Source organism: Desmodus rotundus, chromosome 1 (assembly GCF_022682495.2).
Source record: "Desmodus rotundus isolate HL8 chromosome 1, HLdesRot8A.1, whole genome shotgun sequence".
Taxonomy (NCBI): Eukaryota; Metazoa; Chordata; class Mammalia; order Chiroptera; family Phyllostomidae; genus Desmodus; species Desmodus rotundus.
The window spans coordinates 202811299-202827787 of NC_071387.1; the positions used below are offsets into that span (position 1 = coordinate 202811299).

The 16489-nt window shown below is 40.8% G+C and overlaps 1 protein-coding gene across 1 annotated transcript in view; it reads right to left on the reverse strand.

The window, feature by feature from the left end:
• Nucleotides 1-16489, reverse strand: part of C9 (complement C9) — a 40915-nt gene that overhangs the window by 8494 nt on the left and 15932 nt on the right. The window contains exons 5-8 of the mRNA XM_024578401.4: nt 11385-11523; nt 7391-7672; nt 2971-3211; nt 612-737 (exon numbers count right to left, since the gene is read on the reverse strand). Of these exons, the coding sequence (XP_024434169.3) occupies nt 612-737; nt 2971-3211; nt 7391-7672; nt 11385-11523 (788 nt within the window). The remainder of the gene's footprint in view (nt 1-611; nt 738-2970; nt 3212-7390; nt 7673-11384; nt 11524-16489) is intronic.

Sequence of the window (16489 nt, forward strand, 5' to 3'; positions counted from 1 at the left end):
AGATTTGGTCTTCTTTCTTAAATAGAGTACTGTCACTTGCCCTTTTAGAAGCTTAGTTAAAATTAGAGGGAAAGAAAAAGAAAATTATTTCCTCAAGATATTATTCTACCATCGCCATCACAAGTGCACAAGGCTATCATGACTGCAGAGGGGACAGCCTCCCTGGAGCTGTGCACCGCACAGCCTGCACAGTGATGCGCCGGTGAGCATGTCCGTGGGTTCCTTGTATTTATAGCAATTTGGGAACCACTGTAAAGAGAAAATAGTTCTTTATCACTTCCGTTTTGTGTTTTTTTTTAAATAAAGAGGGTAGACAATAAGTGGGCTCATAGTGGCAGAGTAGTGGTAATGGACATGGCCACCTCCCCTACTTATTTATTTATTTATTTATCTCTATAGAGAGGGCAAGGGAGGGAGAAAGAGAAGGAGAGAAACATCTATCTGTTGCCTCTTGCACACCCCCAAATGGGGACATGTCCCACAACCTAGGCATGTGCCTTTACAAGGAATCGAACCGATGATCCTTCAGTTTGTAGACCAGCACTCAATCCACTGAGCCACACTGGCCAGGACCCCCTAGTTCTTAACTTAATAAGTCAGTCCATACTTACCATTTTTACCATCACCCTTCTTTACACAATCATTTTTATTAAGCTGTCCTCCGAGTTCAACTCCAGCATTTGCAGATAAATCCAAATTATACCCGAGACATCTCTTTACATCCTCCAATTCAATATCTGTTTAATGTATTTAGTTGAAAATGATTAGATAATATCTAACAATATCATAAATAAATTCCAGTTTTGCTCTTTTGTAAGGAACATACTTGGATTCCTACACATTTTTATTGAACACAAATGCATGTTATATCTGTCCTGCTTTGTCCATGTATTTGATTCTAGTGGCCTCCTTTTGACTCTGCTTGTCAACTTAGTGGCAAAGGACACATAAATTTACCCCTTGTCTAAAAGGGAGATAGCTCATACCATGGTAGTTATGTTACTATACGTAGTTAGCTAGTTATAAATAAATAAAGGAAGGGTGCAAATGGAATCAGACATTAAGCCAAATAAACTAGGAAGCGGAATCACATATTAAGCCTAATCTGCTAGGGAGCTAAATTAGACATCAACCCTCATTCACTAGGAACCCACAGCATTCACAGTCTCTCCAGGGGGCAGCAGCATCCTCCTCCAAGGGGACATGATCCCTGAATTAGGCAGGAAGAATCAATTACTGGTCATTAACTGGGATTACCCAGGGAAGGGTCAGAACAGCAGGGGAAATTCCTTTGCTCAGCACATGTGCAGTAGAAACCAGATGGGGCAACAGAACTTTGGGGCATGGGCAGTGGGAGCCAAAATGGCCACATAAAAGGGCAGGAAAATCTGGGGAAAGGATTGGATTGAATGAGGGCGTGAAACCCCAGAGGGCCCAGGAAAGGAATTCCTTTAGGGGAGAGCCCAGCACAAGCCTGGGAGAACCCAGGAGGCAGGTTGGGTAGTGTGAAGGCAAGCCTGCTCCTTCCCCAAAACCAAGAAAACATGTGGAGGGTTCTCAAGGGTCTTGGAGCAGTTGCTACCAGAGCCTGGCTGCCCTCCACATCCCTGAGGACACAGCATTTCCCTTCACCCCAATAGAGCTTGCCACTATGCTTTGACTTCTCCCCTGTGCGCGCCCTTTGAAATTCCTTTCTCATGTGCTTGTTTTCACCAGCGGCGACAGTTATAGTTCTGAGATTAAAGATTTTAGCCCTTGGAGGTCATCCATCCCCAAACTCGTAGCCTGAAGGGTTTCTGGTGTTTTGATCACCCCCGCTGAGCCTTTTTCTTCTGGTTTTCAAGTTCCTCAAGATGCAGTGCTCTTGTGCCCCTGCCCCCGTGATAGCTATCAGTACAGTTTACCAGGCAGTGCTCAGAGATCTCCTAATGCTATGTTGCAGGCTTGAGCCCTGGGAGGCAGTCTAAGCCAAGAAATCTCATATTTCCCTTCCCCAAGTAAGGTTTCTTCTACCTGCCCAAACTAGACAGAGGCATTGAGAGCAACTGCTTCTGACTCAGACATATTTATTTCATTCATAGTGTGTGTACCAACCTTGGGGAGAATGTTTGGCTTTAAGACCAGAGATGCATCCCATTCTTCACTTTATACTGCCAGGGGCTCCAGAGAAGGAGCCCTGAAGTGCTTTTGGGCAATACCTCCCTTCCCCAGAGATGCCTCCCCGCACCCAAATTTTGAGGGCAGAGAGAGGAGATATACTGACATCGATCACCTCTTTAAGAAATATAACAACTTGCCATAATGATAAAATAAATAAATCAAACTTATTAACATAGTCTTTTGCATGAACTTTGTTCTTAAAAGCTTTCCATGAACCTTCAGGCCAGGATGGTAATTATGCAACACAGAGGACTAACCTGGACCTATGGCGAACACGGATGAGCAACCGTGGCCTTCCTTCTGTGCTTTCAGGTGTGGTCGGAGGCTACTACCGTATGACTGGAATTGTCGTGATACAAGGTAAAACTCATTTTCTACTCTTGCTTTAAATGTTACATGTATATGATGCTAACATTGCTTCTTCCCTCCCAATACTGCAGAATACTTTGGAAGAAAATTGTGTGTAATAATTGAACCAGGCTACTGAATAAGAAATAGGTTATATAAATTATGCCTCTTGTACTTTCTTTCACCCTTTAAATAGGACTTCACTAAAAGCAACTTTGCCAAATATTATTAAATAGCAATACAATTTCTGTTGCTGACTAGTTCAAGACCAAATCTTCTTGTTTGAGGTAGAAGTCCATTTGCTGTTTGATAGGGCTTTAGATGCCAAAGGGCAGGAAGAATGTTTTCTCAGGGAAGCAGGTTACACTATTCTAGAGACTTTAACCATTGAAAGAGGTTAGCAATAGAAATAATAGTTGGTTAAAACATTATTAGAAGTTAGACCACTTTTTCTAGGTGTACCTTTTTGCCTCATGGAAGCTCTATCCAAAACATATATTAGTTCATATAGTCCTCCTAGAGACCCAGAGCTACTGTAGTGAGTTCCATAGTTTTCAAAAAATGCGAAATATTCCCCCTTTTCATACGTGGTTGGCAGGTTTTTTAAATCATCCAAGAAAGTTGATGTCAGCATGACATTCCGGCTTCTCATCACAAATCTTCCCAGATCAACTTCTCCTTTCACATGCAGAAACATTTTTTCCTTTGTTGTAGACCAGAAGAAAATAAATGTGAGTTTAAGCAGCACTGTTTCAAATTTAAAAAATCACAAAATTCGAAATTTTCACAGGCGATACATGTCTTTAGCAGGGACTGTATGACATCACTTTAACCCAGCGGAATGGCAGACTTCAATGACCGTTAATACCACTGTGGCTGAAGATGTGTAGCAGCGAGGACCCTCTCACACATTGCTGGTGGGAGTGGAAAATGGCATAACCCCTTCGGAGAACCGTTTGACAGTTTCTTACAAAAGTAACACACAGCAACCCTATGGCCAGCAATCCCACTTTTACATATTTACTTTGGATAAAACAAATTTTCCACCGAAAGACCTGTAGAAGACTTTATAGTAGCTTTAGTTAGCATAGCTTAAAATTGGAAATGACTCAAATGTCCATCCACAGGGAAATTAATAAATAAATTGTAGTATATTCACATGAAGGAAGGAATACCAGTTAGCAATAAAAAGAAATGAAGTACTGATAACATACAACAACATAGGTAAATGAAAAATATTATGCTGGCTGAATTAAGTCAGACACAAAAGAATATGTACTATATGGCTCCATTTTTATGAAGTTCTAGAACAGCTGAAACTAATTATGGTCAGAGAACTCTGATCATTTGTTGCCTCTCAGGGGATAGGGGATTGACTGCAAAGGGCATGAAGGAGTTTCCTGAGGTCATGGAAATGTGCTACATCTCGTTTGAGGAGGTAGTTATACAGATGGATACGATAGTCGAAACTCATGGAATTACATGCTTAAAATCTTTGCATTTTATTGTATGCAAGTTATACCTCACTAAGTTGATTTTAAAATGTTAACAATGGAAGGAAATGTAGATGTTATATATGAAGCCCGATCTTTGTATTTTGCAGATGAAGAAACTGATCTAAAGGTATCAAGTTATTGGCTCCAGAAGACAGAAATAGTCTGTGACAACAATTGGTACTAAAAACCTATCAGGTGTCCCTCTTCCTTCTACTATGTCCTCTCGATCTTTAATAACTGACATGGAATAGACAATATTTTAAGGCATGGATCTCAAGCCAACCTAACACAGCTTAACTGCTAAATGTTCCCCAAGCTGATGGCTTACATTACTAAGAGAAAACTGGGGCAGTGATGAACTATATAACTAAATCTAGACTGTCCTAGCCAAAACTGAATTGAGATTGTCACCTGTAATTCTGTACATTATTCTTTTGAAATTCTTCTGCTGTAGCTGTGGTTGGCACATGTTGGTTACATGGGAGTTAGAAACATTATTATTTTTTAAAAGGTGGATCTCAGTATATGTGAACATCACATCAAACTTTCCATATTATAGAAGCATAATTAAGCAAACACACTGCATGACTTAACTGCCAGTGATAGTGGGTGATTCGGTTTCTAACAAAAATCCTAAAGAAACTTACTGCAGAAATACTAAGTCATATGAGTTCTCGATCTGATGACTTGCATAATAATTCTCAATGAAGTCACAAAGATGCCCAAAACATATTTGGATTCCTTTGTGTGTTGCTAAAATTGTCAGAAAGATGTTGTGTTCTTTGGCTCAACTTCCTTTGGAGGTAGACCTTAGGTCATTCCTATTCAAACATACTGCAATTTCTCCCACCTACAGAAATTGACAAAAATCTCTTGACCTCTCTTATCCAAACATTGCTACTTGTTTCTTTGTCCTCGCTAGAGGTGAAATTCTCTTACAGAGCTTTCTATGACATCTGTTTCCAGTTCTCTTTCCAGTTTCTCTTAAACCTAGCCCAGTCCTGCTGCTGCCCTTACACCCTGACAACACCGCTCTTGTCAAGCTCACCAATGACCTTCAAAAGTCTAAAGCCAGTTGATTCTCAGTCCTCATCTTCTCTGACATAAATATTAGCATGCTGGACACAGTTCACCACTCCTTTCTTCTTGGTAGGGTTTCTTTTCTTGTCTTCTAGGGCAGTTCCTCTCAAACTGTCAAGTGTGAACAAATCACCTAGAGAACCTTGTTAAAATGCAATTCTGATTCAGTAGGTCTGGGGTTAGAGTCTGCACTTCTAGTTTCCAGGGATGTGGATGCTGCTGGTCCATGGACTACACTTTGAGTAGCAAGGTTCTAGGATGTTCCACTGGCTGCATCTTGCTTTCCTTTGCTGCTTCCTGTTCTTTCTTCAGGATTTCTGTTGGAGTTTCTTGGGTTTAGTCTTTGATCTTCTCTTTTCTATGTGTATTTACTCTTAGTGGGCTCACCAAACCCTATGGTTTTAAACACCATCTATGTATAAAGACTCCCAAATTTGTAGCTCAAGCCCAGACCTGCATCCCAAACTCCAGAATCAAATACCAACTTTCTGCTTGACATCTCCAGTTGTAGGTCCAATAGACATCTCATCCTTAATCTAACTAACACTTAACCCTGAGGTCCTCCTCTCCAAACTTGCTCTACCTGAAGTCATCTCCACGTTAAGTTGGTAGCAACGCCACTCTTCCAGTTGCTCAGGCCCAACACCGTAGAGTCATGTTTCACTCTACATCACTCCTGCCTGAACTGCCATCATCTCTCGCCTCGAGTCCTGCAATAACTTTTAACACGCCTTCTTGCTTTTTCTGTTAACTCTCATAATCTCTTCTTAATCGAGTACCAAGAGTAATCATTCAAAATATATGAGGGTCTATCAATATTCTCTGAAAACCATTTCAGTGACCTCTCTTGTCACCCAGAGAAAAACAAACACTTAGAATAGGCTGTGAGGCCCTTCACAATCTGGTTCAAGGTAACCTCTCTAACCTCTTCTCTTTCTGGTTCACTTTGGCCCAATGGGCAGGTATGTTCCCATCTTAAAGATTTATCTCTAAAAGTTCCTTCTGCCAGATACATCACCTCGGATATAACTATTTGGCTACCTACTCTCCTTCAAATGTTTGCTCAGATCTTATCTCCTTAAAGAATGCCACCCCGAGCTTCCCTTTGAATGCTGCCATCTGCCCAGCACTCTGGATTTCCCTTCTGTTACTCTATTTTTCATTTCATTCCACAGCACTTATCATCTTCCAAATGCCATAGAGCTTCCTTTATTGCTATTGTGTTTATTGTTTTCGTCTATCTCCCCTGTTGACTTTTGTCTTGTCCATGAGGACTCTTTGTTAGTTTGGTTCACAAGTGGATTTTAAGTACCTGGAGCAGTGCCTGACCACATCATAAGCCTACAATTAAACATCTGTTGAATGATTTCAAGGAGTTTTCAATTGCACACTTTAGGTGGGTATTCATGTGAATATAGAGGCAATGCACAGGCCCATAAAAACAATTATATCATTAGGCATAACAGAAGTACTAAGAGTGAATTATTTTCAAAGTGGAGAAAGGTATCTAAATAGGTGTTTGTGATATCAAAAAAGGAAGAATGAGCATTGTACAAGCATCATACTGATTACAGAAAGTATAGTCTATACTTCCAAAGATAATGAAACAAACACTGAAATCTGGCTTAAATATTAAAAAGCAAACGCATTTTCAAAGTCTAAAATTAAAGGTATGATTATAAAGTAAACAGACCAATTTCATATGTAATGTGCACAATTTTTAAAAAAGATTTTATTTATTTATTTTTAGAGAGGGGAAGGAAGGGAGAAAGAGAGGGAGAGAAACATCAATGTGTGGGTGCCTCTTGAGTGCCCCCCACGCGGGACCTGGCCTGCAACCCAGGCATGTGCTCTGACTGGGAATCGAACTGGTGACCCTTTAGTTTGCAGGCTCTGGCACTCAATCCACTGAGCTACACCAGCCAGGGTGCAATGTGCCCAATTTTAAGGCATTGCAGTGAATTACCAAAATTATGCAGTATGATTTTTCATTGTAATTTTGAAGATAGTACACATTGAACAATCTATTATCACAATCTAAGTCAAAAAGGATGCTCTGAATTCTTAATACACCTTTTCTCCATTCATTGCCACCAGACATCTCTTACTATTACCGAAGATCCTGTGTGGGATTTTTCTCCAGTTACCATTCTTCTTCCTGATCTTCTAGTTATATATTGGAGGGTTTGTTGAGTATCAATTTTTTCTCTCTCTTATGAGCTTCATCGGCTCTAAACACTTAAATTTTAAAGAGGAGTTTTGGTCAGTTTGTATCCCATTATATTGTCTATATGAAGTGTTCTTACCTTCACAGAAGAATATGACAGCAACAGATGGTAAGTTTCATTTTTGGAATACGTAAATTGAAATGAGCCTTGAATACTTCTTGGGGAATCGTCATGTGCTGAGGCACCTTCTCCTTCAGAATGACTTTGAATTTTAACAGTAGGCACACTAGTTTTTTCAGTCCGCGTGAATTTTAGAGACACATGCGCATCCAGCTGTGACGTTGTATCTCGGATGACAGATTTTAGTGCTTGAAACTGTTCTTCATAATGTTCAGTTCTGACATTTTTATTAGCTTTGGTCTAAAAGGGAATAACAGTGTTGTTAACACAGAAAAAAAAAACATAATTATTGGAAAGGCAGTAGAGCCTTTAAAAGAGGCAAGAGTGAAGGCGCTGAGGTGAGACTGTGGGGCTTCAAATCCAGGCACCCCCCACCTGGAGGGTGTTACCACAGCCTTCGCAGGCTGAGGCCGATTCCTACTCTGTGAAACGGGGCTGCTCACCACACTGAGCCCAAAGGTGGCTGTGAGGATTCAATGAGATTATACAGATGAAGGGTAGAACATAGCCAGCTTTCAAAAGTTAATATATTCATAATTAAAGAGCAAGTGGCATAACAGATGCACAATATACTTCCACTTGTAAGAAAACAGAGGAAGGGAATAAAGCTAACCCTTCCCAGCGGCCCTTGGGCCAGGAACTTGTTTGTGTATTTTACACATGTTAATTAAATTAAGTAGAGAAGTCTGGGCTTCAGCCTTGAACTGCCTCTTAACCTTCACATTCTACTGACTGTAAAAATAAAAACAAAATAAAATAAAAAAGAAACAGCTACATACATACAGGGAAAATTACTGAAAACAGACAAACCACAGAGAATAGTTGCCCTTGAGCAGGGGGACTGTGAAATGAGAATGTGGAGTGGAAACATTTTTTCTTTGCATAATCTGTTGTGCTTTTGGAACTTTTTAATTCCCCCCCCACATTCATTTTTGCACGAAAAAAGAACTGAACGAATAACCTAGTTATAAAGTAAAACTTTCAATGAGCATTCCTTGCCAAGTTGGCTATTGTCAGGCGTCCGTGGGAGGGGCTATTGGTCTCCACAGGGAAGCTCTGTCCAGAGGTCCTCTGAAAGTGGCTGTGACACTGGGAAGGGGACATTATCTTTGTCAGGGGCGTAGACCAGATTTTGTAGCACGCACTGAGTGATTGTCCTTCCTGGGGAATGCTATGGTCTGAATGTTTACGCACCTCTCCTCCCTAGACCCATTTGTTAAAATCCTACTGCAAAATGGGATGATATTAGGAGGGGGCAGGGCTTAGGGAGGGGCCTGCGTGAGTGAGATTAGTGCTCTAATAAAAGCAACCCCATGGAACCCCCCTACCCCCTTCACTTGTGAGCACGCAGGAGGTCTGTGTTGTAACGTGATCCTGCCAGCACTCTTATCTCAGACTTCCAGCCGTGACAATTGTGAGAAATAAATTTTTGTTGTTTCTATGTTACCTCATCTCTGATATTTTGTTATAGCAGCCCGAACAGATGAAGCCCGGAAATCTAAAGTTACCATCTAATGGGAAAGACAAAAATGCATCTAAGCTTCTTTAAAACAAGGCATGCTGGGAAAAGGGTTCAAAGTAAAGGAGAAGAAGAGTAGCCTAACCGACTCACTTCGCTGCTTAAAATGTTTCAAAGTCTTTCCACTGCCTAGAAGATAAAGTCTAAACTAGACTTATTCCAAGTTACTCTCTCTCGATTGTACTCAAGCCCTCCAGTCACCTTTCTGCTTTTACAGACTGTGCTGCTTCCGGTCACAGGGCCCTTTTATGCTCTCTGGAATGTTCTCTGACACCCCCTCCCATCCTCCTATAACGCAAACATTGTACACACTGATAGATATTCTCTCATACACCTGCACACATGCATGTTATTTTCCCTACCCTGGTTAATCGTACTCCTATTTCAAATCTTAGCTTAAACATCAGGGAGGCCTCTCCTGATCCCACACACTAACAAGTCCATTTTCTATAAGCTCTTATGGCTCTTCTTTCACAATAAGACCAAGTGAAAAACTTTTCCCTTTTAAAATTGCTTACCGAATAGGTGTTCAGGTGGTGAACTCTGCGAAGTCAAGGACCCTCCCTGCCTGTCTTACTCTCATGCTTCTACAGTGTCACCATTTAGTAAATTGCTTGGCACAGAGTAGATGCTAATAAAAAATTATTCAATTTAATATACAGATCAATATAACTAATGACAATAACTAATATTGACTGAGTGCAAACAAGCTTGGCTGTTCACTCTCTAAGATCATAATGGATTAGAATGGGGGCGGCACCCCAGTAGTAGCTCCGAGGAGTCTATCTGGGGACGTCAGCCAGCTCTTCATCAGCATCTTCCTCAGACGGCACCAAATGAACATTCAGGCCCACAATCCCTATCTCCTTTATTTCTAGCCTTGATGCCAAAGCTCATTTGAAGGCATTAATCTGATCTGAACTTATAAATAGTCATTTACAGTCTTCATTTCTCCCACTTTGTGCGAACATGGGCTCATTCTGCTGCTGAAGTATTGGTGTGTTTGGCTATGGGATGCTTCTCCTAACTCCACCGGGAGTGTAAGTAGCATACTTGGAAAACACCACATCTCCTTTGTAAAATTGAAAACATTTGGAATGAGGAAGCACATCTGTGTCCAGGGTTGTAGGTAAGGAAAAGCAGGGGCTCATTCCCTAAATGTAGCTTAAGGGCAGCTCTCCAGCCCTTAGCAGTTCCTATGCCCACAGAGAAGCTAAGAGTTTGGTCACAATGAGTAAGATAGGAAAACTGTATAATGTACACCTGAGAACTAAAACCAAAATAAAAACAGCACAAGAAGGACCCTTCTTTCATCAGCAATCACAAGCATCACCTTTCCTTTGTTAAATTGTTTTTAAGAAAGAACATGTGTAATAAATACTTTCTAGAAAGATTATCAGTTTCCCTTCAAAAAATGTGCTTAAAGTAAATAATTCTGGCAAGATGAGAAAAGATCAATAATTCAAAATGTTCCCTGAGATTTGTGGGCAACTGATTCTCTTGTGAATTTACAGGTACAAGAAATATGACAATGTGGTCACATGGGAGAAAAATGTCAGTCAAATAGACCAACCATTACAATCTTTAGCGTTTGTGGGAGAACATCACCATTTCAGGCTACAATGGGTAGGGGTTGGTTTCCCACATTGTAAGGAATAAAAGGAATATTAACTACACTTATTTAAAAGTATATGTGTTTCTCAAACTTACGGAAGTAACAACAATACAAAAGGACTGTGTCATCAATGGGACTCTTTGAAGAAACAGATTGTTTTAGCTCCTGGTTTAGAATCAGCTAAGTATTAGTCTTTATTATATCTTGCTTAGACCACAGAAGGCATCTCTAAAGGTGATAACTATTAGTCCTTTGAATGGGTCCAGTTTGTTAGATGGTTCTAGAGAATTCAGGCGACTTTCAGGAAGGTGGTAAGTGGGGGTGGCACTGTGGGAGTAAAACTCACTTTGAGAAATAGTTTCATAAGAGCTGGGGGTTTGAGGTGAATGAAAATAGCCACTCACATTTGTCAGGTGGGATTTACAAAAGGCAGTGTTGAAGGAAAACACACGTAAAATTTTCATTGATAGGCTAGCAAAAACTGACCTGACATAGCACGAAAGGAGTGTGCTCAATACTTAAATCAGCACGAATTAAATTTTTAGTTTCATCAGAACCTTAGAAGATTCTTTTAAGTACTCTAGGTATTTGCCAAAACTCTACCACTAGGCAGAGGGTTGATTATTGAGGGTCAGTTACTGAGTCTACTGATTGCAGACTACTGTATATTTTCTAAAGAGATCCACATTATACCTCCTCTTCTTTAAGTCAATCTTATATTCCCATTAACTGAATTTTCCACATTATGTAGCATTCAACTTATTGGAACCACTTTCAACTCAAAGTGGAACAGTGTGTTTGTTTTTGAGGAGACTTACTTCATAGATCAGAGTAGCCACGTTCCAGGGCTTGCGGTAGTAGGTCAAGGTGTTTCCATCCCAAACGCGGTCACAGAGGCCGTTGTAGTACTCATTGTCAAAAGGCGTGTTTAGGGGAACCATCCCTAAGACGTTGATCCTGAGAATAGACACAGGAGCGTCAGGTAGGGAGATTCCAGGAGCAAGGGCAAGGCAGCCCCCTGCAGCTGGGGAAAGAGAGAGCTTTGGCGCATGTCCCTATCCCCCAATACATGTGAGATATGATCGGGAATAGAGGCAAGAGCCTATTCGGCCCTGCTCTGTGTCTCTGGTAGAAGGCATACCTTAGAAAGGCCTTGCAGACTCTTTTAGGTGACTAGGATGCTGGCAAGCACAATGAAAGAAATGCAATAAATGTGGAGCCAGGGCCATCTGGCACCTAGAGTCCTAATTCATTGCTGTAACTCTTAACTAACCTCCCTTAGTGAACTAAGAGCTGATGGTATAATGCCACCTATTTAAATTAGTTGAGAACACAGTAGCTCAGAAGGGGGCAGTATAACAAATGCATGTAATTTTTAGCCTGTCAATCAACACTGGGGCTCTTTCTCTGCACATTCTCTTTAAACATAAGCCTTTCTTCCAGTGATCCCATGGCCTCTCAAGGGCCTCATTCTCTCCAGGCTTATATTATCCTATGTTTCTAAAAGGAACCCCCAAATTTCAGCATCCTGGCAAGGCATTCTCAGAAGTTCTACTCCCCCCACCCCCAAAGTATTTTTACTTGGCAAGCTTTAATTAGAAATAGGGACCTTGTTCAGCTTTAACAAGTTACGTTTGATTTGCAGTTCTAAACACATTAGATAAACAAGAAGCAGTTCATTCGTTGTGAAGTTCACCTTTGTTAATTGGAGGAATTCAATGCTCTCTAAGCTGTATCTGGAATGAATGGCCCTGGGCCAGGGAGGCCAAAATTGAGGTTTGGTCCTGACATCTACAACTCAGTTTGACACAAAAGGATAAACTCTTCCATTGCTCTAGACCACACCCCTGACTCCCATGAGCTGGATTTTAAATTCAGATGATGATTTTGAGAGCAATTTGTCAAAGGTTATGGATGACTTACTATAAACCCATTGCTAATGAATAATATTAGTAATAATAATAATAAAAGGGTCCCCTATTGCCAGCGGGTTGGTTAAAAACAACCTCTTTAGATAAACAGCACACTCTTAATAAGCTTTGAATCTACAAAGAAAATGAACACTATAGCTCAACTTTAGTGGGAGGCAAATTAAGAAAGGAATTGATGTATATCTTGCTCAAGGCTGACTGTATAGTTAAAATGAACCACTTCTCACCTTGTGGATGAAAATTACTTATTGTTTTGCTAGAAAACAAATAGGGTTCAGTATCAATTTTATTTCTACTTTATGTTCATAGAAGTAAATACTGGGAAAGTTTATGCACATAAATAAGTAGATAAGAATAGAAAAATTTTGGCATAGCAATGCCAGTCAGTTCTTTGATCTGAGTTTCAGGCCAAGAAAAGACCGCATACTAGTCTTTCATCAAAAATTATTTTTATAGTCCACTATCTGACAACTAATTAGGATACCTTTAATGTTGTTGATAAAAAAAACTTGAGACCACTTGACTTACAAAGTGTGAGAGTCCAACCGAGCACTAACATTTGGAATTGTTTCTGTTTTTCTCCCCACTGTACAGTGTGAGGTGGGGGAGGGGTGTAGTCTTCTTTTGGAAACTGGGAGGTAGGTGATTGTAAAGGGGAGGTGAGACAGGAGAGTGGGCTTGACAACTCGAAAGCCACGGAATCGTCAAGCTTATCAATTTCATGGAAAATATGTATATATGGAATTGAGGATTTACCATGCATTAGATAGATTAAGTAACTGATAGTTGAGGAAACTATTATCTTAAAATGTATCAGTCTCCCTACCCCTTGGAAAGTCTTTTTGCACACTGTGATACCCATAACCTAGTTTGAAGGTTATTGTGTTACAGATCAGCAAGTTGACGACCAGTTGGCTAAATCCATCTGGAAAGTTTCAATGAAGCTGATCCACGGTCTAAAGCACAACTAAGGAAGAAATGTTTCAAAACTTTTGACTTGGTTCCACTATTACAGAGACAGCCAGTCTAGTCTAGAATGAGCCAATTTTTTTTCTGCCAAGAAACATAAAACTTCTCATAGATAGAATATCATTGCTTGGGAAATAAAAAAAAATGTGTTGGCAGCGCTTACAAATGTCTGTCTTCACCCCTGCATCTAGAACCACAAGCAGCTCCAACTTACAGGTGAACTGAAGAGAAAGGCACCTCCCCCTGAGTGTTGTTAGGTCTAGATCACACACAAAAAGTCATTTCTTGCATATTGTACACCATTTGCAGCTGGTTTGGATATGTGTTTTCTTCAATGAATGCTAGATGGGTTGGGGATTTCTCTAAACATTTCTGGAGTATCTCAGATGAGGCTGAAACATTTGTGATAAAAGTCAATTCTCCTGGCATAAGAATTTAAATAAGAGTCCTTCGAAATAAATAGGTAAATAAATAAACCCTTCAAATGTAAAGAGAAGTATAAATTATTACTATGAGTACTGTCACTTTCACATGTACGAGAATCTGACTGGATATGAAGGTTGATAAGACTTGGTGAGGTTTTCCAGACTGGATGATGGAGAAGCAGTTTACGGGCATGTTGCTAAGATTAATTAGGATGTTAACGTCTATTATGTCTACTTCGCTGTCGTCCCAGAGCCCTGTGCTCGCATAATGGAGATGCATAGTGTATACATATGTAGTATTAATGGTATGGATGATTATCGTAACTATAGCAAAGCATGTTATTTGGAAACCTATTCTTAAATATTAATTACTAATTTATACTTACTCTTCTATACTCTTAATTCAAATAGTTAGGTGAAAAGTGCTCCTGGAGTTTCATTTTCTAAAGTTAGTTTTGCTTTGAAGTTAGGGTGTCCACTGTGTGCTGTGCAGTGATGTGGGAGAGGTGACGAGGTGGCGATGGGCAAGTGGGAGGAAGAAAAAGGTAAGTGGCATGACAGAAAATAATACAAGCTTATGTAAGTCAGAGACACTTGGGTTTATGTTCCCTGTCACCAGCCCTGACCGTGGAAAAGCACGAGGTATTTATGGAGCCCTCGCCAGCTCTCTGGGACGCCTCGATAATGAACTCCCTGGCAAACTCTACATAACAAATTTTCTTTTCCCTGAACAAAGGAAACCAAAAAATTATAAATAATTGTTTTTCAGCTAAATGAGCCAAGATTTCTGTATCCCTTTTCTATAAGAAACCATGTAAATTTGCATTAAGTGAGAATACATAACATATGTAATTCCCTGCCTCCAGCCCTTTTGTTTAGATTAGGAAGAAAACTGTTTCTTGGATCCCAAATCAAGCAAAATAAAGTAATAATGGGCTTTTTCCCCTCCCACTGCCTCCCTGGGGAAAGCAGTGAGAAGAGTCAGGACACACTGGAGCATGCAGCGATCTGGTTATGAGGTCTCGGCCAACTCCCGTACCATTTCCACCAATTATTAGGAGGGCCTGCTGAGTCTGGAAGCCAAGACCATCCATTTGATTCAAAATTCCTACCTTTTGGCTTAAGGCCAAAGGCACTGTGTGTAACATTTGGATGCTGCTTGCTTGGGAAGATTTTATAAAGTGAATAAAAGATGTACAAAATGCCTTATGCGGTGCCTGACTGTTGGCATTTGGTGCCCTGGAATTTTTCTCCTCTGTGACTGAAGTGTGGATGTTTTCTCTGACAGAGAGGGGATATCTTCATTTTTACAGAGGTCTTAGGAACTGTCCAGTTTCTTAATGGATGGTTTCTTAGCCTCAGTACCCTTGCATTTTGGGGCAGGTTGTCCAGTGCCTTGTAGGCCCTCTACCCACCAGCCATCACCCCCTGCCCCCCGTCTCCTATCCCAACACCCCTGTTCACCCAAACAGGCTTCAGACATCACCACATATCCCCTGGGAGAATATCCCCTCTGGTTGAGAACCTCTATCAACCTTGCTCCTACCATCACCCCTAGCTCCTTTCCTCACCGCATCCCTAGGGTGGGAGTCCTGAACGGGAATTTCTTTCTAGGGACCCAGAGTCAGACTCACCTGATGCCAGGCAATAATATTTTCGAAAGCACTTATGTTAATTAATATATTCACCTACTTATCCACCCATCAGTGTTTGTTAAGCACCTGCTATAAATCAGGCACTGGGATTATGAGGATGAAGAGCCACATTGCTTTCAGGGAGTGAAACAGGGGCTATATGTCGTTTCTGTCAATATACTACTGGATGGAGAACATTTATGTCTCTGTTGGGGATGGTTTGCCAACAAAGACACCCAAGGTATCTTTTCTGCTCAGAACAATGAATGGAGACGATGCCGTGGACATCTGTGGGATATCCTCTGACTATAAGGAACAGAACTGTGTAGGACTTCGGGCCTGGGTCATTTTGCCAACTCCTAGAGCTCAAATTTCTGCGAACGGTATCTATTCTGTACATCTCTGAGTTCTAAACTGCCTGAGACTTTTCACCAGAGCTTATGTGGCCAGATGTTTTGTATGGAAAATGTGAAACCTCAGCTCTGTGCTGGGAACCACAGTCTCAACATTATCACCAGCTGTCCTCAGAAGGGCTTTCTCTGTCCTTTTCCTCTGGGGTCAACCCCAGAATGCTAGAACCTCCTCAGAACTTCCACCCAGGAATAGATCCAGGAGAAGTTCCAATGGAAGACAATCTTCCTTGCAATTCAGACATTTGAATGGAATTGCAAGACCAACTACTGGCAATTTAATTTTCAGGGGTAATGTGATTTCAACACTGCTATGGTCTCCTAGAGGCTCATGAACGAGGTATTTTCTCCTTTTCTGCCCTCAGAAGTAATCACCTAATATCTTGATAGTCTAGCCCATTATACAGACACCTTCTGAGGTTAGGCAGTTTGTCCAAATTATCTTGAGATACTTACTCAGCACTAACCCTCTTTCAAGCTCAAACATAATTCAAGCAGAATACAGACCCACCGGCTACTCTTTCTACTAATTCAGACCCTTACCACTTTAGCAT